Genomic DNA, 25353 nt, shown 5'->3' with positions numbered 1-25353 from the left:
GAGAATGACCTTCCTAACTAGAGGAGAGGACCAGTCTTTGGTCCAGAGTGTACAAGTAGTGCACTCCCCTGCTAAAACAAACAAGCTCTCAAGGTCCAGAAACATTTCCATGACATTTTACACACTGTTAAATCAAAATAAAATAATATAGAGATGTAGGAGAATTTATACAATCATACTACAGAATCCATTCTTGAGAAACCTATAAATCCTAATGAAGCATATAATAAAATGGCTAAGCATGTACTAAAAAAAAACAGTAAATAAAACTCTGAAATAACTTTAAGATCAGAGGCAGGTAGAAATAAAGGATGGACTGGGGATGTTTAGATATATAATTGAGACATAAGCAACCCCCCTCACACACACATTCATACACACATACACATCAGACAAATGTTTAACAGCCTGCTGTCTAACTTTCTGAAACGGGAAGTACTTCTGCATGAGTGACCCTCTAGGAGTTTTAAGGCCTGTAGAATGGAAACAGGCTCTACATAACTTCCAGGGGCCTAAAAACCCTATGTACCATTACTACCTGAAAACCCCTCTGCTCCCTTAAATGATCCCTAAAAATTAGGCCATAGGAAGGACTCCAGTAACCAAAATCAGAACTAACAAGTAAACAGAGATCCTTACTTGGATTCTGAAATCTAGTCCACTCAGCACCTGTATCTCAAACTCAGTTGTGTGTGTGTGTGTGTGTGTGTGTGTGTGTGTGTATAGATAGGTAAACAGCTAGGAAAGTAGATAGATGATAGATAGATGATAGATAAATAGATAGATATAGATAGATAAAATAGAAAACAACATAAAGCTGTGGGGGGGTATATTTTCAACATCAATACCAAGGTGAAAGATATATTTGCAACTTCAATGATATTTAAAGTGTACCTAAAAATCAATAAGAAAATAAATCCAATAGGCAAAGAATCTCAGGACACTATCCATAGAGGAAAAGGACAATAATGGTCAATAAACAACAATAAAAAGTCATGTTCAACCTTAACAACAATCCAGTAGATGAACAAAAGCAACAATGAAATGCCCTTTTCCCCACTGGACTGATGGAAAGGTAAAATAAGCAGTGTGGTAAGAGTAGAGAGAAACTGGCATTCTCATATCACGTTAATGACCAAATAAAGTAGTTCAGCAATTTAGGAGAAGACATGTATCTCCAAAACATACTTTTTAAAGCAGGTTGTGTGTTAATCTCTGTTGTATAAAAGGGCAAGAAGGAGTCTAGACAAATGGACTAGAAAATATTAATAGTGATAAATTCTAAGAAAAATTTGAGGGACAGTATGGAAAAGGGATAGTTTATATATTTTTATCTAATAAATTATTTCTGTGTGGCTTAATTTTTATGGACATGTATTTATGTATTAAATAGGTGATTTAAATATATTTAAATAAAATATTAATTAAAATGGTCAAAATTGCCTGGCTCTTGGTCTTAATGAACTATCAACTTTACAATCAGTATAACTAATATTAATGAAAATATTTTCATTAAATGAAAACATCTGAAGATTTTACTTATTTATTTTTAGAGAAAGGGGAAGGGAGGAAGAAAGAGGAAAGAAACATCAATGTGTGGTTGCCTCTCACACACCCCCAACCAGAGACCTGGCCATCAACCCAGGCACGTGCCCTGACTGGGGATTGAACCAGCCACCATTTGGTTCACAGGCCATGGCTCAAACCCTGAGCCACACCAGCCAGGGCTGAAAATGTCTTTTTAATTTTTACCTAGTAAAAAGGAGCATTTCTTACAGTTATGACAACATCTAAACTCAGGTTTCAGAAACTAAAAATTAGGCCATAAAATTTTTGCTTCTTTTTATTTATTTTTCTCATCAAAATCAACCTCAAGCTGCTGAACAGTTATAATAAAGGGCTACACACAATCTTCCAATCACACAGAGATTTGCTATAAATCTGTCATCATCATTCCTGCTGTCCATTATGATTTCCACTGTCCTCACTCCAGGCACTTACAAGACTGCACTTTCATACTCATAAAATGAGGCAGGACCAAATAGCTTGCTCTGGCCCATGACATAGTCACAGAAGTAATCAAAGACATCTTTAAGATCCAAAGTGTGCTCACCACATTTTCTTCACTCTTTCTTCTGCCACAAAAACTAGTGATATTCCAAGGGGTAACTATAAGCCTGTATCCTTGAGTGAAGATGGACAACCTGGAGCAAATCTCCCAGGTAACCCAAGATAAACTTGTATGAGTGACACATACCGGGGCTTTTTAAACCCGGGAGATTTGAGGGTTGTTTATTCCTGCAGCAAAATTTAGTCTACCCTGACTGATATAAAAGTCTTAAGATTCATCAATTTTAGAAAATTCAAATAAACTTAAGTTACCATATTTCATAATTTAAGAAACAATGGGCTACATCCCAGGGCAAATGAAAAGGGAGGGATTGCCACTCGTGTAATTATATAGTCACTACAACAATTTTAGACCTCCGTGAAAAGTTGTCAAGGTGTGACATCATCAGTGTCCGAGTTCACAAAGGCACTGCTGAGGGTCATCAGAAGGAGCTCCGTAAAGAAGAAAGTTCTTGAGACTCCATATGGATTTCTTCTTGTACATAATTTTCTACTTTCCCTTGCCTTTTCCTTGCTAATTGCTGCTAGCTTATATCTAGCAAACAACAACAACAACAACAACAACAACAAAAAAAACTCAGCTATTTGGAGGGAATATTTTTAAATTTGATTTCTTTTCTTCACCCTAGCCTACCCTGAATTAGGCTTTTTAATACCTAATTCCAGACTTTAGCCCATCCTGTATTTCACTTTGGCCTTGTTCATCAAAGAAGTTACACTGGAATGTGTGTCTGGCCTATACACTAGGCTAGGTCAATGAATGTGGTCCATGTCTGACAGATTTGTAAGAGGTTGGGAGCCTGACAAGTTCCACGGTCTTGATCTTTGGGTGCCAGAGGAGCTAGTGGCAAATGTTCACGTGATTCTTATTTCCATGAATTCCCATCACCATCAACTTCCCCTTGCTGAGAGTTAATTTCTTTTTATTTAAGCATGTATTTTTTAAACATTATAAAAGGAAATAAAACTCTGACGCACAAAAAAAGTTACTTCTTTTAGAGGAGGAAATTGATAGCATTTACTCTGTGAATCTGATTACCTAGCTATGGAAAGTTGAATTAATAAGTATAAAATGTTCCTCTCAATTTCACCATTCCCTCCAATTCCAAGAACAAAATGTAATGTACTCTGAACAGTATGGCACATGTAACTCTTTCACAAACGACCATATTTCAATTTGAAATCATTGTTGAAAGCTTCTTCATCCCTCCAGCACCACCACATTTAGTAGTCACAGTGTTGTAACCCTCCCTATAGTCTCAGCTACTGATTCCTGTCATCTGCAAAGATTCATTATTAAACAACTGGAAAGTCCAACACATAATTTACCTTCTGATACGATCTTCCTTCTTTGGATCATACTCCAATTTCCTTCACTGATGACCTACTATTTGGGTCTTCATTTCATCACAATTTCATAAAAAAACAAAGACAAATGTCAAGTTCTTTTTTAAAAGTTAAATGAATCCAGTCCCAAGATGATAAATACATTTGGTTATCTATACACTAAAATACTAAACCTATATACCAGTGATGAATATATAACATTTATTAGAAATAACTCATTGCTTTATAAGGGGACGTTAGCAGATTATAATGCCCTATTTATTAATAAATTTATTATCAATAATGGTTTTCTCTTTAAAAGTTTTTCTACTTAATAATAATTTATTGTTGATTAGACTTGAGACTGTGAAGGAATGGAGAAAAACATAACTGGGAACATGCTTTTCACTCTCATATGATAGACTGATTTGTAATAACTATAATAAGGAGGAAAATGTGGCAAATTTCCTGACAGAAGTGTAAACTAAATATAATGAAAGTGCAGGACAGAGACGAGATTAATTCGAGATGAGAAGAGACTATGGAAAGGAGTCAGTAAATGTTGAAAGGAAGGTAGTGGAGTGTAAAGGTCTGGGCTCTAAGGTCAATGGGGCAGAGTTCAAATCTCAGACATGTCATTTATTAGCAGTAAGACTACAGGCAAATTAACATATCCAAGCCTTTCTTCCCGCATCTATAAAACCAGAAAAATAAAATGAAAACCAGCAATGTGGCACTTTGTACCATGATAATACTATAAGCATTTAACACAAATTCATTCATTTAATTCTCATAACAATACTGTTTGTATATTAATAGCATCCTCATTTTACAGATGAGGAAACTGAGATACAGAAAGGTTAGTAGCCTACCTGAGGTCCATGCTGGTGTGTGACAAGCTGGGATTGGATGTCAGGCAGTCAGTCAGGCTCCAAGTCTGAACCACTATTTAGTATTGATGAGTACTGGGAACTGCCCTGCCTGGTTTTGGAAGCTGTAACCCCCCACCATAGCTAAGGCTGAGTAAAGGACCTTGGGACCATAAGCCACTTAGGAGACAAAGCTTATCTTCCTTGCAAGGGCACCACCTCTGCCCCCTTTCTTTTTACCCTGCTTGACCCCAGGGGGATGACTGGTTAGCCAATGATGGGTAAGAATTCTCAAAAGAGGGATGACCTAAGACAGGCATGGTCACGAAGGGGCCCTCAGGGAAGGACTTGAGGGGCTATAGAAAAAGGGACGATGGACCCTCGCCCCTTTGCTTTGACATAGCCTGAGTCCTCACTCTGTCTGCAAGAAGTCTTCTAATCTCTTGGCTGCCTTACTTCCCCTATCTGACTTAAACCTGAAACAATGACTTAAGCCTGAAACAATGCCAGAGGTGGGTACGGCCCTGTGCTGGAAAGGTCGGGTTCCCTAGGACAATCAGGCCCAAGAGAGAATGCAGAAAATCCTATGAAACCTACTTTGCTAATACCTTTAATTTAAATAAGGGTCCAAACTTAGGAAGTGAATTTGTTCCCCAAAGTTTTATGGCCCTTTAACTATTGGACCCTGACTCAGAATAAGCCCTCAGAATTCTTTGAATGTTATCTCTTGTTTAATCACTTCTGCCTGATGATGACTGATGAGCTTTACATATACACCCTGCATTCCAGTGCAAATTGAATCCAATAAAAGCTTATCAAGGCAAGGGTCCAGGTACTCTCCTCTTGAGAGAGTGGCTGAGGCACTCCGAGGCTTTTTCTCCTCTTGAGAGAGAAGCTGCCCATCCCTTTTCCTCCACAGGACTCAGTAGTCCGTGTGAATTTGTCTCGTCTCATCCACAATACCATGGACCCCAGGAGCCGGGATCCATGACAGATGAGTTAGTGTGAGAATACTTACACCTACTATGAATGCAACTTTATACATAATGAAATGAGTACAAATGTGTATTTCATTGTGTATAAAATTGTGCTCATGATAGGCATAACCTGTACAATAATACTATCAGGCAATTACTATTTTTACACATATTTACAAATGAAGGAACTGGCCTAGATATGTTATGAAAACATAGTTGTGTGGCAATGGGTATGGTAGGCTGGAGCAGGACACTAGGCAAGAGTGCCTTTACAGATTCCTTGCAATGATGAAGTGAGATAAAGATGAAAAGGAGGGAAAGATTGGAGAAATGGGAAGACTAAAAAGGTAACATTTTATAGAAAAAGAGGAAGAAAACAAAAAAAAACTGTATTTCAAAAACCAAGGTTCTATGAGGGGCCAGCAAACTGCAGCCATGTGAAAAACCTGGCCCACCACCTGCATGGAAACACAGCAACTCTCAGCTGTTTACATATTCTCTGTGGCTGCGTTTGCTCAATAACAGCAGAATTCAGAGTTTGCAATGGAAACTGTCTGGCTTGCAAAGGCAAAAATATGTACTAACTGGCCCTTAAATACTTTGCCAAACCTTGCTCAAGAGGCTTGTCCAATAGAAATTTCTGTGATCATGGAAATGTTCTATATTTTCATGCTTACAAGGTAGCCATTAGCCACAGGTGGCTGGCCAAATTTATATTTAGATTAAATAAAAGTAAATACAACCTAAAATTTAGTTCCTCAATCACACTAGCCACCTGTCAAGAGTTTGATAGCCACATTTGACTAATATGACTTCACAAGTGAATTTTACACTTTATTTAATTCTCATTAAATTAAACTTAAATAGCCACATTGGTTACCAGCTACCATACTACACAGTGAATACAGTTTATAGAATTTCAAAGAGACAGAGATTGTTCACAGAGTCAAATTCTAAACAGAGACCACTTAAGGTAAGGACTTCAAGTCAATCCACTGAATAAGCAACAAATAGATACTGACGATCTGTCAGAGGCAATTTGGATGGAGTGATGAGGACTGAGGCCACCTGGCAGTGGATGCAGGTGCATAATGGACAGGAGGACCCAGAGTATAGACAGTGTGGCCAAGAAGTTAGGATAGAGAGAGGAGGAAGATGCTCTGATTTCTCTTTAGCTTGTGCAAATCTTTCAACCTTTTTTTTTAATCAAAGAAGAAAGGTGAAAAGTAAAGGTAGCTAAGGAGAGAGAGATGGCAAATTAATGAGAATATTGCTCATTTTTTCAATGGTAATGTCAAGTGAGACAAGTACAAAAATAGGGCAAAGTTCAGGTTCTGTTTTGGAAGTACAGATGCATTACTGTGGCTGAAATAAGAGATGTGTGTTTGAGGTGGAGCATAATATGAGCTAAAGCAAGAAAGACCAGTGCAGTCTTTATCTTAAAAGCCTTGAATGCCTTCTTAAGGGGAGGCCATTAAAGGGTTTTGAGCAGGGGAATGCCTTGCCCAGAAATGGATTTCGGGTCACACTGGAGAAGCAACTGAGAGGAGAACAAGGAAATGGAATCATGTAGTATCTATTAAAAAACCTAGGAAGTGAAGGAAACTAATGAAATGGTGGGGAGGGAGGACTATTGAGGAAACAAATCAAAAGGAGCTCGAAGTAGAGGGAAAGTGGTATCAAAGAAAACTGAGATTTTTTTTCATCTCTGAGAATCAAGTATATGTTCTTTTAAAGGAAATTTAGAATACAAAAGAAAGAAGAACTATTTTGAAGTAGAAGGGGGAACCAACATTTTTTTAATCACCAATAATGTGCCAGGTTCTGAGTTTGGTAATTTATATACATAAAATCATTTGTCTTACAGACTATTCCTTGAGGAAAATGTGTTATTCCCCAAACAAGTAACTTTCCAGGATTATTAAACAAACACATAGTAGAATGAAATCTAGTGCATTCTAACTCCAAGGAAAATGTAATGAGTCTCCCATTTTATGCCTGTGGGCTTATTTGAGTAATTCTTGTACCTTCACTAGATACCACTTCCTGTGGCCAGAGACCATGCACTAGCTCATTAATAGCACACAGTAAATGCTCAATAATTATTTTTAAATAAATGTCTGCAAATGTGAATGAATATGAATTGACATAGTACTCTTCTGACACATTAACACAAATAAAAAGTCTCATAAACACTCAACAAACACAATGACTAGCCCAAAAGACTACTATTGCCCACAAACAGAGAAGGCTTTAAGTATTTTTAAGAGAGCATCATATTGCTTTATTCACACAGTGACATCCCATCTAAATTAGATACTTGGCCTTGTGCAGTATCAACTGACTGTTCCAGGAAACCCTCCAAATTGGGTAATTGCTTACTTGGGGCAGCACAATAACCTTATGGTAATTTAACCACTAGGGATTTTGTTTTTGAAAAAGTACTTGGAAAGTACATCTCTCTATAGGACAAGTATTTTAACAAAAAGAGAGAGACTCCTTTAGCCTTACTAATCCTTTATGCAGGAGTACATGCACTTAGACCCTGGCCCATCCCCCCAGCTCCAGACACAGTTAGCTCCATCTCGACATGAAAAGACAGCCCAGAAGTCTGCAGCCTGGCCAGATCATCTCGGATTAAAACTGAGTGAATTGCCAATGGAGAGACATGCAGCCAAAGGAAAAAGAATGGAATGAAAGGCTTTCAAGAAATCAATACCTCCTATCTGAACTGGATCCACTGTCAATGAAGAGAAAAGGCATAAATGAATCATCTTAAAGATCCACCCGTTGTGAGTCATGCTTGACAGTTAAATTCAAAGCTGAAGGTGAGGATACCATTTTAATCTTACTTTATTTTTATTCTAGAGAAAATGCAGGAAACAGAAAATTGAAGCAAAAGGAAACAGGACTTGATTTAACATAAGAAAAGAAAAAGGTAAATGCCCTGGCCCCACTATGGCTCAGTGGGTTGGAGAGTCATCCTGTAGCATAGTAAAGGTCCAAAAGGTCATGGGTTTGATTCCCAGTCAGAGCACATACCCTGGTCAGGCTGCATTCAAGAAGGAAAAAAAAAAATCAATGTTTCTCTTTCTCTCTCCCTTTCCCTCTTCTTCCTTCCCTCCCTCTCTCTACCTTCCTCTCTCTCTGAAAGCAATGAGGGGAAAAAATGTCCTTGGGTGAGGATAAAAAAAATAATAAAGTGTTTTTTAAAAGATGAAATCAAGCCCTGGCTGGCATAGTGCAGTGGATTGAGCGCGGGCTGTGAACCAAAGTGTCGCAGGTTCAATTTCCAGTCAGGGTACATGTCTGGGTTGCAGGCCTTGACCCCCAGCAACTGTACATTGATGTTTCTCTCTCTCTCTTTCTCCCTCCCTTCTCTCTCTAAAAATAATAAATAAAATCTTTAAAAAAGATAAAATCATAATTAATTAAATTAATATTAAAAGTCAATGTAAAAGATACTATCAAAGCACATTTAAACTTCAAAGCATAATTTATTAAAATTTAAATGTAATCCTAAATAAATATAAACTGAAAAGTATGTTTTCAATGAGACTATATTTCATTAGTCAGCCCTTTTCAAAACAGCACTTAAGACTCTTAGGAGCAGTGGTCGTCAATCATACAACCTAGAAATAAGTAATGATGAGCTCATAAGAAACTAAACTCTAGACCAGAGCAGATTCTTAGAAAACCAGATCTCCAGACCAGGATGCCCACAGAGTCCCAAGAACCTAACCCCCAAATTTCAAAGCAATCCAGAAAAACAGGTGGGGGCAGAAAAGGAGGCACACTCTCCACTGTCAACTGGTGTTTGTTGGAGAGAAGAGAGGATGCCTGCCAGCATTTAATCCTGATGATAATAATGACATGATGGAGAAAGACCAAAAATGAAAGGTGCAGAGGGAGAAAAGAGAAGAGAACACAGCCCCAGCAACATGCAGGGGAACAGGAAGCTAATTTTTTGACATGGTCTTATCTTACTCTGGTTAAAGAGAAATGGGAAGAAGAAAGAGGAGAAATAGGTAAAGGTTGAAAATAATGTGCTCTAAACCTTAGGCCTTTAGGACTGCATATTTTTCTATTTCTCTCTTACATCTTTGTCTTAGCTATCCATTTCATTCTCTTTAAGGCTATAACTCATGTAGAATGACATACTACAATGTTCTGATGAAACTCCTCTATAGCTGAGGCTCCCAGAAGGCAGGCAACACATTCATTAACTTACTCTGTACAACACTTAGCTCATGTCCACAGAGAGATGTTTAATACAAGCTTTTATTAAAGAGGAGGAATACAGTAAATCATTTTAGCATATCGAAGAAACTTTTCTTCCCATTGAGCCTTTTAAATTCTTCAGAGATTATTTCTGTAAAGGCTATATAATTGGGGAAAATAAAAAGAGAGCATCAATTTTGTTTTGTTGCTTAAAATTAAAAGGTCTGAAGTAAATATGACACAATGTTAAGATTTTGCAGAGCCTAGTGTTCAGTGTCCACTAAATTGTTACCTTTATTTATTCTCTAAATACTTCATAAGGAAAAAGGCAGTGGGACCTTTTCACAATATGTATTAATCTTTTTGGAGAAAAAATTTTGACAATATACCTCGGAAAACATAAAAATTGTATTTGACCCAAAAATCTAAGAATTAATCAGTAGGAAGGAAAGAAAAAAGAAACACAGCGAGAGGAAGAGACGCACACACATAGAAATCTTTGGATTTCTGTGTCCAAAGATGCAAGTTTATCCCTGTTCATAAGAGCTGATAAAAAGAAACCACTTAAATATCAACATAATGAGACTGTGAAATAATTTACATTCACCAAACCATGTGTTAAAATAGTCTGCAGACATTAAAAATCATGAAATAGAATAGATACATGGAAAAATAACAATGTTTTGCCAGTGAAAAAACTGAGATATCAAATGGTATAAGCAATATAATTCCATTTTTCTAAGAACAAAAATAGAAAGTCAAACTGACAAACAAGCATAGATTATAGATTTTAAAAGGTCAGACATATATATATGTGCAGATAATACAAGTGCATACAAAAAAGTGGTACATCTGAACAAAGTTTGTAGTCTAGTGAATTTTATTGCCAGTTGTCAAGTTTGGTTTTGATAAGGTACTCTCATCGTGTAAGATGTTACCCTTGGGGGAAGCTGAGTGATGGGTACAAAGAAAATCTTTGTACTATTTTTGAAACTTCTTGTGAGTCTGTAACTGTTCCAAAGTAAAACTTTAAAAAAAAAGAAATGAAAATTTGAAGATAAATATACCAAGATATATATGAGAATATATATTGACAATGTATTTAGATATTAAGCTACAACTGATTTTTCTATCTATTTTGGTTTCCCTAAGTTTATTCAATTAAAATTTGAAGTAATACTGTTTCTTGCAAAACAAAAATCTCTCATCTAACTGACCACCTTCCTCTCTCACCAAAACGGCCTCATTCACAGCTACAAACACAACACAGGTGTAACTACAAAGATAAAGCTAAGTTAACTGATTAAATACCATTGAGCATAACTTAAAATGTTAAGCAAAATAGATACAATTTTTAGTATGACTTTTTTCCTAGCTTTATACTCAGAGTAATATGAGAATAATATCACATATTACATCTCTGCTTCCTTTGCCAATTCCCCCACTATCTACACATCACATTCATAAATAAAGCATTTTCCATTAGCATTCAATAATTTGAAACTTGAATACAGTATGGCTTGCTCAATTATCCAAAACCTCATTATCTAGTTAATGTCAACCAAGCCCATTAGCACCTTTTATTCCTTTTTGCTTGTTTGTTACTTGTCTTTCCCTTGCCTTCCTGTGTGCTAGCACTTCTACAAGAAAATGAGAGGCTACACAAAAGGATAAAATTAAATTGGTTGAGTCTTTTATGTATTAAGGGATTCATTAGTTGGAGAATGGCCACTGTTCACCAAAATGTGAGGCAGTGTGAATGATAAAGCAACAACGGCAATTCTGAATAGAGCTGATGATAAAATAAAACTAATTTTATTACCCATATATTCAGAAAATAATAACTAAGTAGTCCATATCATTCATGATTACTGCTCTGTTATTAAACAGAAAAATAAAAGCTATCTTATTGCAAGCAAACATTTGTAATAAGAAATTTTTTTTCTTAAATGTTGCACACTGTTCTTCAAAGTTACACACTATCTAGACTCTCATTCAGCACCTGGATTAGCACCTGGCTCACAGAAGACATTCAATAAACATTTGCTGAGGGGACAAGAGAAAGAGAAAAGAATGAATGAGGGAACAAATCAGTTAATTAATAAATAAATTCTAGAATCAAAAATTCCATTTTTATAAATATAACAAGTCAGCAAACACATATCTGTGTGTGTGTGTGTGTGTATATATATATATAAAAAAGCACGTGGCTTGATTTTAAATCTGTAACACTGGTATTATGAAGACAAAATAGGATTAATTAGAAAGGAAATATGACCCAATGAGAAGCTATGGTAATACTTTAACGGATGTGGTTTTTCATGCCAAATCTGCTGCCTGCATGCCAAGTGAACACGCACAAATTACTTACCCTTCCCCAAATTCTTCTTTAAGAAAGTATGTCCTTGAGAAGTTAAAAAACCATGCTAAGGGGTATTATTGTAGTTATTATTACCATAATATTTTTGTATCCTGTAACATGTTCACTCTCACGAACACACAAATACACACACGCAAACTCACACATGTAAAGTAAGATCGTCCATTAGGATTTAAGAGATTTTGAGTATTATTATTGCTATCAATTATAGTCTTTGAAATAACTAGATATTTAGTGAGAAAAAGAAAATCTCCCTGATTAAAAGTATATTTTACTAATTTTAAATTTTAAATTTTATATTAAATATTAAAAATGTATTAATATAAAACATGTTAAATATTAAAATAAATTAATGTAAAACCTATACTAAATATTAAAATTATCCTTTTATAAATTCATTAAATTAACAGAAAATTTCATCAAATTAGATCTACTAAGCCTATAATTATAAATCATATTTCCAGTAGTTCTACAACTATGTAAATAATGAAATCTTTATAGCAGATATATGAATGAGATTTTGAGGAGTCAGGGCCCAACATTCTAAACTAAAAATAAAATCACTTTATATTTTAATTCAAGTATTTATTACATTAAGGTCAGCTTTTACTCCAATAACACAAATATTAAGATTGTTGTCATTTGTGGCAATACCATAAATGTGTTCTAAAGAAAATAGAATTTTTTTCTCTGATTGTTAACACTTTTTTTTATTGAAGTATCATTTACATATAACATTATATTAGTTTCAGGTGTAAAACATAATGATTTAATATTTGTGTAATCGCTAGATCATCACCACAGTAAGTCCAGTTACCACTCATCACCATATCTAGTTACAATTTTTCTTTTTTATTCTTGTGATAAGGACGTTAAAGATTTATTCTCTTAGCAACTTTCAAATATGCATCACAATATTATTAGCTACAGTCATCATGTTGTATATTATATCCCTATGACTTATTTATTTCATAATTAGAAGTTTTGACCTTTTGACCCCTTTCTCTCAATTCATCCACCCCAGATCCCTCTTCCCCTCTGGCAAACACCAACCAATTCTCTCTATCTATAAACCTGGTTTTTGTTTTGTTTTACTTTTTTTTTTTTTAGAGTCCACATATAAGTGAAGTCATATGGTATGTGTATCTTTTATCATTTTTAACCAGTGATTTTTATTTGGTTAATAAAACTTGACACATTTGGTTAACAAATTTACTACAAAATGACAATCTAGCAACATAATGTTGATCCAGTTCTTAAATCTGAAATTCTTAGGATCTGACATGTGCCAAAGAGACAACCATCCCCGGCTACCCTCACATGGGTACCTGGTCTGTACCAGAGAAGGACAGTATGTCCCTCCTTGCAGTTTGGGTGTCTCCGCTTGTTGACTAGAAACCCATGCTGATGTAAAACATTCTCTGCCACAACTTAAAGGTAAATGAGCTAAAGAGGAGCAAAGGGATCCAACTGCCCCTCGATAAAATTAGACCCATGAAGACAAGATAATTGCCAACTCTTTGATGCCGTAATAGAACAAAGATTCATGGGTCATTTTGGGTTCAGGTGGGATGGATAGGTCAAGTAATATCTAGCTGTAATTCATGTATAGGTCCAGATTAAGAAGATCGATTCAGAAGGTTACACTGTATGTGTTAAAGTTTTAAAATCAGTTCCACTGATAGACACAGTTTTGTGCATTCCACTATGGAAATGATAAAGGTGACTGAGACCTGATCCCTGCCTTCTACTGCTTCATGGAGATTTGTTAAATTACTGATATGAACAAAGCATTAGTGGAGTGCAGGCTTTTATAGTGGATGTACAGTGACAAAATGGAGATGAGTGCCAAGCATTCTTAGCCAAACTAGCTTAAAGGGAAATAAGATTCAAGGTGATGTGCTTTGCAGGTAAGAACCATTTGGCAGAAAGACATGTGCATGTTGACTCTGGGAAAACAATGAAGACATATTCCTCTAAAATGAGGAGAGAGTGAAAGACACAGAGAAATGCAGACAACAAATGAGGAGAAGGGAAGTTACATCTCTGATTTAATGTTCTTAGAATTCTACCATTGCTCTCATTCTTCTGTACTCTCTAGGTCCTGACATCTAAACAGTTTACACAGTTATAAAAATGCATTTTAACTACACCTATCTCATAAGGTGTTGGAAGAATTGAAAGAAACATACACATATAATCTTAGCATAGGGCCTAACCCAGAGCAAGTGCTCAGTAATTATTAACTGCCATTGTCATTGCCATGGTTATTGTCAGTATCCTTATTGAGAGATAACACATCAGCTTTAAAGAAGGAATAACTCAGTCAAACGCTAGAAAATAATTACATATGAATTCCCTGCTCAGTCCTGTACAGGCCGTGCAAATATCCCAAGTCTTACTGTGACTGACCTTCTAAACACTCAAAGGAAGCACTGAACATTTTTAGATCATTTGTTCCCCAGGGTTTGGCGACACTTATGGAATAACAGAAAAGTGAGAGAGCCCACAACTCATTGTCCTTCTACTGAATTTCAAAAAGTGACACGTCATAGGTGAACTAAGAAAGTTGTATGCAATATGATTCCTAAGAAACTCATCTCCACACTTCACATATGCAGGTCCATCCGCCTGCACTAGAATCAAGATGAAGCACAGTAAAAGAAAAACAGAAAAGGATATGATGCCTGAATGCATTAAAAGGTAAGTAAAATCAACAACTTTTTCACAATTACAAAGATGCAACAAGTCCTAGTATTTTTCTTTTATTAAGAGGTTGGAGGAAAGGAAGTTTTTCCAAATATACATAATTAGCTTAATTAATTAGGTTATTTATCATTATTTTTCATAACAATAATATTAAAGCATACTGTAAGCAATGAATAATGTGGTCATTATAGATTTTCCTTAAGCCAAAAAACCAACAGAGCATTTTTACAAGATTAATACTGCTTTCTACTGTCCAGGAAACACTTCTATAGCAGGTAATGATATAAAACCTTCCTATCCTTCCCTCACCTTTGGGACTATTGTACACATTTTAAATATTTTATGTATAAAATATAGTTTTTTAAAGAACATCAATATATTATTCTATAATATATCTAATAGGAATATTTTCCAAATGTTACTGAGATGTAAATCTAGTTTTTTTTGAATTACTTTTAGTTGTTTCAGTGGAAAAGGGGTAAGAAAAAAACCTAAAATTAACTAAGACTATTATTATAGAAACAATATAATATGGTACTTAGACAGATTATAGATGCTAAATTCAGACTGCCTGGGTTCAAATTCTAGATATGCTACTCAATAGTTTTAAAAATTTAGGCAAGTTTCCTAAACTTTCTGCATCTTCATTTCTACCACCATTACATGAGAATAAAAATGGACCCAGTCTTACAGTATTATCATAAATATTAAGTAAATCAAAGCCCTTAGTACTGTACCTGGCTCATAGCATGAACACAAATATAGCTATTTTAACTATAAGATGGGCTCTATGTATGTATATTAGTACACTTAATCTTTTCAAATATTCTATAAGATGGGGCAAAAGTAGGTTTACAGCTGAGTACATCAAACACAGAGTTAATAAAGCTATTGTAATAATCATAACCTGTGTGTCTTTTTCCATAGTACAACTGTAAACCTACTTTTGCCCCACCCTGTAAATCTCAATCAGTAAGGAAGGGCCTGGATTCACTACAATAATAACTGTAAACTCTCTGTAACTCACAAAAATAAATGTCTCCTTCTCACTTATGCAACTTCCCTACAGTTTGAGTGGACTTCCCGAAGCACTGTCATCTACGCATTTCTGCTCAGCAATCCAGACGACTTCTATCCTACCTGTGCTTGCACAGTGTCTGTGACAGAGCAGAGAACAGCAAGGATGGAAGCTTACTGGCCCACCTTACTCTTCTCACTGCATTAGCCAAAACCTTAATCACATAACCATGCTTATGTGGGGAAATCCAATCCTCCTGCCTGCTCAGGGGTAGAGGAGAATAGATATTGCTTAACAATAATGCCCATCACATATGCCCTTTCTAATTCCCCTGGCTTATGACTACTTGAGGGTAGGTCATGTACAAAGAGTGGAGCCAACAGTGTAACCGAGAAATCAGTTTGTTTTCTTCACAAATAATGATCCTCTGCCTTTTCTTCTACTCACCAAAATAGGGTATCGGACAAATTTCCATTGGAAATAGTGGCAAACCTCATTCGGCCTTGACTAAAAGGGAGAGCTGGGAGGAAAGCAAAGCCAGGGCATTTGTGGTTTAGAAAAGCACTTAACTCTCAACTGAGAATCAATGAAGCTCTATAAAAATAAGAAAAAGTGTAGAGAGAAAGCAAAGTGAGATTAGTGCAAAAGTAGACTTTTCTAAGCTCCAGTGCTTTTACTTACAGTTATTTAGCTAATAGTCAATAATACTGATTTTATGTCCCTTCAGCTACTAAATTTTTTTATTCTGTATACTAAATTTTTTTGTACAAATATCTATATTGGACATGTCCACAGTAGATATTTAGCATTCTTTCTTTTTTCTTAATCTTCCCAAATTTATTTTATGTAACTGATATATCCATTGATGAGAGAAATCTTGAATGCTTATACTTGGTAAATGTTGTTATTCTAACATCGAAACTTAAGGAAAAGGTGTTCCTATAGCCCAGAGTTAGCTCTTAAGTCAAACACCCACAAGACTTTAACTGCTTTTCTCCCATTTAGAGCAATTTGTATTTTGAATTAGTAAAACTCACTATTTACTTAAAAGTCATAAATTAAACTCTATCTAACTTAGAATTTGAGTTTCTTTTTTTATAAAAGCTATTCTAAGACTGTCAACTGAACTATTCCAAATACAAAATTCTTCAACTTCAATTTTCCTAGATATTATAAGAATATTACCTCTTCTTTCTATTCACTGGCCCCTTACCGCATTTAGTCACAATACCAGCAAAAGCAAATATAATTCATACCTTTTATAACAAGCTCTCTATCCACATAGTTTAGATCAAGAATTTGAGTTCCACATTAAGATGTGCTTCCTAAAAATGTAATTTAAGCGGTTATTACAGCATTCATATATATTTTCACAAGAATGCCTTAGCTTCCTGCACATTTCTCTTGTGAATGTAACACTACAATAAAAATTAATGATCTCTTCATGAAGTTACCACTTGTATCTTATAACAGTGGTAATTGATTTAAGAAGAGGGAAGAAGGGGAGGAGATAATTTAAAACATGGTTTTGGGTCCCCCCCCACCCCCCGTCAATAACAGTGTGGGATAAACAAAGGAAAAGTAAGTCACTTCCAGAGGTGCTCAGAGCTTGGATTTTCCCCCACACCTGGTAGTGGATTGGTAGCAGCTGCTTGAATTTCTATTGTTCATTGATTGTGACATTTGTCAGGCAATCCATCCTTGCTTATGTAATTGCAGCATTCCTGTAGTTCACTTTGTTCTGTCCTGAAGACTCAGTTGTGTGACAGACTAAGAAAATTAGGTACAGCACAGTACCAAGCTGCTGACCTTCAGAATATAAAATAAAACCCATCTTGTAAAATTGGTCTTTTCAATAAGGTTATTTTGAGGAACTGTATTTCCAACAGGCAGTTTTCACGCTGCTGACCATGTATCTCCCTGAAATACATTTTTATATTTATAAAGTATAATTGAAATTTAAATATACTATACTATACACAGTACAGTATATTTATTTATGAAAAAAATAATTTCATTCAGAGTTTGTCAAAGGGGACAAATTTTTCATTTTTAGATAAAACTCTCACCTTCAAACTGGAATTAAATGTAAGTATAAAATCTGAGAAATATAAAGGAAATTTCACAGAATCTTAATAAGTTAAAAAACAAATAAACATTAAATTTTCAAAACAGTTTTATGTGCCTAATTATCTGCCCAAGAACCAACATTCCACAGGGAAGTTAAATTACTTTCTGATTATAGAAAATTCACATTATATTTTTCTTTGAAACCATGTCAACTCATAAAAAAGTTGCCAGTACAAAATAGAGAATTTTTCCCCCTCTGAGGAACTTATCAGCATGATGCCTGATAACTCCAGAACAGTTGAGCAAATATTTTTTCATCCCCTTTCAACTCCTTATCCTTCCTGACAACCTTACAATCAAATGTTTAGATACCTAGCTGAACAGTACAAACAGGAACAATCAGATCTGTTGAGTAGCTCTTTATTCCGTCTTTTAAATTTTTCTCACCCTTTTCTTTTGTGAATTTCCAGTATATATATCTAAAGAAAAAAAGATAATCCACACAAAGTTAAAGTTGCAAAAACAGGGAGTCTTGCTGATGAAGAACAAGTTTCAAATAAGCAAAATTCCCTTTATTCCTGTTCCACAGATTTCTTCACTACTGCCTTCAAACATGGGTTTCTCCCAAGGGGAGGAAAGGGGAAAGTGAAGAGTGGGGAGTATCTTTTATGTGACCTCGGTACCTTGGCATGCTGTCATCTCATCTCCACTTTGGTCACTGTCACATGTATCCATGGAATGTTTTTGCATCCCATCAGTTCACTCTGAAATGCACTGTGCTGGCTTTGGCCTTCCTCTCTCCACTGACATCACACAATTAGAAGTCACTGAGGATATCTCAGTCAAACTGCTCTTTCAATCCTCAATTGCCTCAAAATGTATATCTCCAGAGCCCTTAATTTCCATTGACTTTCCTCATTTTTTCTGTCCTCTTTCTCATACTCCATGACACTAAAATATTCCACTCTTCCTTTTCCTATTTCTTTGAAAAGTCCCAACCATTCTCACAGTGTTTTCCTCTTCCACTTGTTTCCGAAGTTTAATTCTTAGTATTTTCTCTTCTCTTCTGTCTTCTTCTCTCTTCCTCCTTTTCCTTCCTCTCCCCATCCATTCACTCAACATTCACCAGACTTCAACTCACACCTCTTTGCAGTTTATAGCCAAATTCTACATCAAGCCCTCTCACATTTTCAACCCATTATCTTTCATTTCACAATCAATCCCTCCACTTGGACATTTGACTCATATTCTTGCAGTCACCATAACTTCCTTTCTTCTCTGCTCCGTGTGGCCAGGCAGTCCCTATGTTTAACTTCATCTGGGACAGGAGCCACTCAGTTCCAGCCATGAAAGAATGATGACCCATTGCTGACATGTATTCTGCTTTTTTTTTCCCCCAGGAGAAGCCCAAACTCTGAATTGCTAAAGGAAATTTAGATTTTAGGAGAAATCTTCCAATGTTTAAATACTGATAACTAATTTTTATTAAAAAATAAAACAGCACCTGGGTCAACAACTATCTGCAGTCTTTCAGTGAAATTGTAACTTACAAGGGAATGCAATGCTTTACCTTGTGATTCCAAGCCTTCTAAAACCATCCTGAAACGATCTTCTGAATCCCAATGCCAGTAATTCAAAATACCCACTACAAGCCAATGTTCAGCTATACCAACCCTCCAAGCACACTTTGTTCTTTCTTACCTCCATGCCATTGTCACGTTTGTTCCCCACTTAAATTTTTTTTTTTACCCCTAGGTCCTACTTTATGATCTAGTTCAAATGCTACCACATCTCTGAAAACTTCCTGAATCACATTAGTTTATGAGAATATTTCTTTCTAGTCCTGTATGTCAGGCACAGTCCTGGACATTTTGTAAGCTCCCTCCTCCTCCACCCCCCCCACCATATAATCCTAAGAAATGGATACTACCATTATTGTCATTTTACAAATGAGAACACTGAAAACATTGAAGATCCCCCAAGGTAGGTGGCAGACCTGAGGTTGTAAAAACACAGAAACTCAATTTCTTTAAAGAGACCTTTTCTCTTTCCTGTCCTTCCACTCCCTTCCTCAAACATTAACTCATTAGGATATCAGACTCTGATCAGCATCAAACTCTCTTAAGAACAATGCCTCAGGTCTGCTGACCACAAAACAGATTTCCTGGAAGCTCAAGATAACATCTTGACTTCAGTTGTGTTTCAGCCCCAGCTCTAAGAAAGACAGCAGAAAGACCCTACCCTAACCATACCCTTGGACCACACCCTCAGGTAACCAGACAGAACAACAACCAGGCTGACATCAGGGCCCCATACAGAGATCAACTAGTCCCTATCCTGACCCTAATCAATCAGTAGAACCCAAGGCACTAACTCCTTCCACCATCATGATTAATGATTTTTTTTTCCCCTATATAACCCATCCCCTGGAAGGCACCAGGAGCCAGGTATTTGAACATTAGTTTACCTGGGACCCCAGGCTCAGCACCATTTCCTCAACTAATAGACCTTTACTTTATTAGCTGCAAACTTGCTTGCATGTGATTGTGCTTTAATGCACCCAGACAGACAGGCCCACTTATTCTGGTAACAGGCTTGAACATATACCTGTCTTGTTCCAGTGCAAAAAGAGTAGGAAACTCATGTTTGAATCAGGTATTATATGACATCTGCCAGAAAAAAAAATTTCAAGTCCTTAACATGACTCATAAGACCACTCACAACATAGCTCTTTTCTTTCATTTCTTGATGACTTCCCAGTCATTCCTTAAGCCTCTGCCACATTAGCCTTCTTTCAGTTTCTCAAGTTTACTGAGCTACTACATAACCCAAGACCTTTGCAGATACTATTTTCATTGCCTGAAATGTTCCTCCCCTCTTCTCACATCTAATCCCTATTCATTGTGATCTCATTTTAAACAATTCATCAAGACTCCTTCCATCATTATTCTAGAGAAAACTATGGTAAATCCCCCATTAACCATGGTATTTCATAGAACCTTCTGCAACTCTAAATAGTTTGGTAATATTTATTTAATATGTTTCCCATACCACTGTGTGGTGAGTTCTTTCTCTATCACTGTCATCATTTTTCTGTACTATACACACAGTGAGTGAATGATTGATGTCTTTAACTCTTATGATTCATTTTAAGACTTGAAAAAATCAAGCAATGTTTACCTCATAGCTAGTAAGTGCGATTTTGCATATTGAAAAACACTATTTCCATTACAGAAATGTTAAGAAGCTGAAATCATTTTTCTTTTTTATAGTCACTTTTAATACATGTTAAATTCTAAATTAACTAGTATATGAGAGCTTTATTCTTGAATGTTGTTCAAATAAATGTGAACTAAAATAGATTACAGAGGTTCCAGAGGAAGGGATAAGCTGATGACCAAGCAGAAGAGTCAACTGCAATGTACGATGCAAGTATATTGCCTAATCCTTCAGGGGATGGCAACTGGATTTCAGTTTCAGATAGAGAACAAGATGTCTAGTCCAGAGAAAATAACCATAACATCCATTCCACTGTTCCAGGATTACAGAAATTACTAGGAGTTCTAATTGCTTCACCTTTGATTGCAGTTGCTGAAGTGTCTTCAATAAACTTTTTTATTCCAAAAGCCAGGTGTCAACAATGTGAATTAGCCACCAAACTGTGAGGAAGGGCATTTCTTCATAAGTTGCTAAAGAACCTACAGTAACTGGGATTCAAATATCTCAGAGATTATAATAGCAGAAATGGATTTTATAGGATTATTCACTACAATGGACAGACCCTTCAGTACATCACCTTTAAAGACTTGCGTGTTCATACTACTGCATAAGTAAACTGCTATTGAGAAATCTATGCCTTTTTGGAAACTGATGTGCATTACTCTTTATGTGTTGGGGGTTTTGAAAGGTCTGTATGTTCAGAAGGGAGCTTACTCTCATTAAAGATAGACGAGCATGTAATGAAAAACAAAAATTCCTCTTGCCTTTGGCTATCCAAAGGGCATCAGAGATCTTACCATTATGGTTAAGACCATATGTATGTCAGTTCCATCTAGGAGAGAACAATTAGCTATAGCAACCCCTCCTCATTTTACTTGAGGACTTGGTTGTCAACATCTGTCTTCCCAGACCCCAGCTTCCAAGAAAATAAGCAAAGCTCCTCATCATATTGTGTCCATACTGACTTAGCACTTTTCAAAAACCTGGAGAAGATCATCAAATATATGTATACTATTATTGAACTACCATTTTAAAAATCACGTCATCTTTGCCCTAGACCCTAGGGATACAAAGACAACAACAACAACAAAATTTTCCCTGTCCTTGGGTTTAGCTTTGTAGAAAATCTTTAACTAATGATGAGCATCTACAAATATGTGTTCAACACAGTAATGGATTAAAATTGAAACTACTTATTGAATGAAGTGTAAGATTAAATGTCTGGCCCCCTACCTCTACTTCCCTTCCCAACTCTATTTTGCTAAACAAACTGCTTAGTAAAATTGCGTCACACTGCTGAAATAAATACAGACCTAAGATTTATCTCTTACTCACTTTGATCTCTTGGCCTGCTATTAAACAAGTATGACCACAAGATTCCAAGATTGCAGAGATAAAAAATTCAAATTGACTGAATTCTTCAACTGTTAGTGGTGTTTGAATCAAATTTCACTAATCAAATTTCACTATCAAATTTCACTAATTTACAATGTTCTGAATTTTTGAAAATGCAAGAATTCTGTGGCAAAATGTTTCACCAAAAACATTTTCTACATACAATTTTAGAAAATTTAAGCAAGCAACTAGATATTAAGAAAAAAAAAAAGAAGTTAGAGTGACAGTCTCCTGGTCTTCAATATCTATTTGACACTTGGTCTTGTCTTTCACATCCACTCCATTCCCTTGGGCCCTCCTAACCCCAACTAACCCTCCAGTAACTTGTTCCTTCTCTTCCATGGATGTTTGGGCACTGCCTTATGTTTGGCCCTCATTGGTTTTTACTTGGAATGTCTCAGTGACTTCTTAATTAAATCCTTTGCACACAGGTTTATGGGAGGGACAGTCACATAAATCATTTCAGTAACATACTTTGTGACAGACATGTGGACACAGAACTTTAAGAACATACTCTTAGGAGAGGAAATAATCTATGTTTTGATCTAAGAAACACTAGGAGGGTGTCCTGCTTCTAAAATAATTGTGGTATAAAAATTCAAAGTTAGTTATTCTTCTTCTAATATTTATAGGGCCTATTTCATTTTTCATGACATGGTCTTAATTCTTTACTCAGCTAATCTTCATACTATTTCTACATTTATGTAAATGGAAACAGAAGCACAGAGAGATTAAGTAACATGCCTGTGAACACACAGCCAGTAATTATAAAGCCAAGACTCAAACCTAGGATTCTGGTTCCAGCTCTTAGTCATCATGACTCCCCAAAAAGCAGGGGCCTTATGTTACTCATTGGTGTATGCCTAGTGCCTAGGAACTGCCAGGCATGTAAGGGAGGGTGGGTCAAACACTACTGGTGAAAAATGAACTGGAAGAGGAAAGGCACTCAGATTCTTAAGGGAAAAACATGTAAACATTTTCAAACAGGACAGGACAGGGTATGGTGGCAACACAGATCAGACTCTGATCAACCTGCCTTTCCCCAGTCCAGGTTCTCTGTCCTCAACAAGGTGGCATTTGTCAGATGTGAACCTGACCATGTCATTTCCCCCCATCTCACTGCTGGGTACTTAGAAATGGGAATGGCAAACCTTATTGCAGTATTTCTTAAACTTTTAGAGGAAACATCTCTCCCTAATGACTGGGAGATGAGAGCAACCACACTCTTAAAAGCTAGGCACATAGCCCAAAAATCAGCCACAACTCAGTTCTCACAGACTGTGCCTCACCCTTAATATTCTAGCAACTTTGGCATTTATTCTATAATGTATCTCTGTTGTAGTATACAAATAATGTCTATAACTACTTATAATGGCAACTCCAGGAGAAAACCTGTTATTTCTACCATGATTTCTAGCACCCCCTGGCCTATATGTGCATTCTTTTTGGGCACTCCATACTGCAGCCTCCTATACAAAGCAGGGCTAGGGACTTAATCCAAACAAACTACTTGCCCTGACACATAAAACCCTTCCTCATCCAGCCCCTGATTGGCAGCGCCCTTTCCCACCTCTCCCACTAACACCCGTTATTCACAACCACAGAAACTATCAAATTCCAACCTGTTTTCCATCCCCTGCTCTGTAATAATTAGGTCCACCTGGACTTAGAGAAGACCTAACTATCCTCCCAAACCGTGCTTACGTGTGATTTTTTAAAAAGTCTTTCCTCTACTCTCTTCTTCCCCAGGGCTACTTAGCAATGCTTCCCTAGTTTAAGAAACTGCTTGCATTAGTTTGCATGGCTTTCTCCCACCTCGGACTGTGCTGTCCTTGGACAGAGGCCCTTATTTTAGTTGGATTAACATCCCCGGTGCCAAGTAGAGCCCTGACATACAAGTAAATCTCTGTCTATAGGAAACTGGACTCACAATAGATAACTGAATCCCTCAACAGAAGGCAACAGATCTATAAAACTGAAATTAAACACAAATTGAAAGATCTGAGCACACATCTCCAGTCTCGATTTTCGTTTCTAACAGAACTCCAGGCTCCCGGTGCAGGGAACATCAAGCCCAGAGATTGGGGTTGGCGAAAGAGTCACTCACCAGCTGGTGGAAGGGTGTCTGTTCTCTAGGGTTTTCGTCCAGGGCTTGTACCAGCTGATCTGCTCCGCAGCTTTGCCCCAGAACCTCTCCGGGTCGGCCACCGAGGCCGCGAAGTGGGTCCTGTACTCGCCGCCGCCGCTCGAAGACAGAGTGCGGCAGCCCCGGCCCCCGAGAGCGCCCCGCGGGCCGGGGGCCACGTAAGCCCTGCGGGCCGTGCTGGCTCCCCGAGCGGGTGAGGACCCGGGCAGGGGTCCCCCGAGTCCTCCGGCACCAGTGACTTTGCGGCATTGCAGCCAAGACGGCTTCATCGCCGATAGCTGCCCCCACCCCTCGCAGGCTCTGAGACCTGCGGCCCTCGAGTGGACTTTTCAGACGACAATGGGGGTGCTGGAGACCTCCCCTGCAGGCGGGGGGCGGGGGCAAATTTCGAGGAGAGCGTAGAGTCTAGGAGTTTGGAAGTAACACTAGAGTCGCCGGGAAAAACCGACCTGGAGCCATCCGGGAAGCAACAGGCTGGAGGGGGAGGGGGGGCGGTGGGAGGTGTCACCGCGCCTTTGCGGGTGGTGACTGCGGCCCTGCGAGAAATCTAATCCCTTCGTGCCCTGCCCACCCCACGGTTCCCAAGGAAAACGCCCTCAAACTCAGAACGCCCTCTCTTCTCCCACACACAGGTACCCCTAGGATGAGGCACATGGACCCGTCCCATTCTCAGTTTTTAAGCCATCAAGTTATGCACAGCCTTTCTGGGTTATTCTTTGGAGAGTGAACTGGCGAGCCCAGAGCGGAAATCTGCAAACCTGGGTTTTGCGGCAGGCCCCTAAAGTGGTTGTTTTATTTATAGATAAAAGTTTTAAAAATTAAAATTCAGCTCAGTCCCTGATTGTTAAAAACACACACGGCTCCGGGGCAAAACTGCTCCAGGATTTCCTGAC

The 25353-nt window shown here is 37.2% G+C and overlaps 1 protein-coding gene across 2 annotated transcripts in view; it reads right to left on the bottom strand.

The window, feature by feature from the left end:
- The window catches only part of ACSS3 (acyl-CoA synthetase short chain family member 3), a 161119-nt gene extending 136201 nt beyond the window's left edge, over positions 1-24918 (bottom strand). For both annotated transcript variants that reach the window (XM_045845022.1, XM_045845023.1), the window contains exon 1: positions 24422-24918. In XM_045845022.1, coding sequence (XP_045700978.1) covers positions 24422-24729 — 308 coding nt within the window. In that variant the 5' untranslated portion in view covers positions 24730-24918. The remainder of the gene's footprint in view (positions 1-24421) is intronic.
- Between the last annotated feature and the right edge of the window lie 435 nt (positions 24919-25353).

This window comes from Phyllostomus hastatus, unplaced genomic scaffold (genome assembly GCF_019186645.2).
Source record: "Phyllostomus hastatus isolate PE091 unplaced genomic scaffold, TTU_PhHast_1.1 phas_contig_432, whole genome shotgun sequence".
NCBI classification, from domain to species: domain Eukaryota; kingdom Metazoa; phylum Chordata; class Mammalia; order Chiroptera; family Phyllostomidae; genus Phyllostomus; species Phyllostomus hastatus.
Note: the sequence above shows the minus strand (reverse complement) of the source record. Positions and strands in the feature narration are given on the sequence as shown.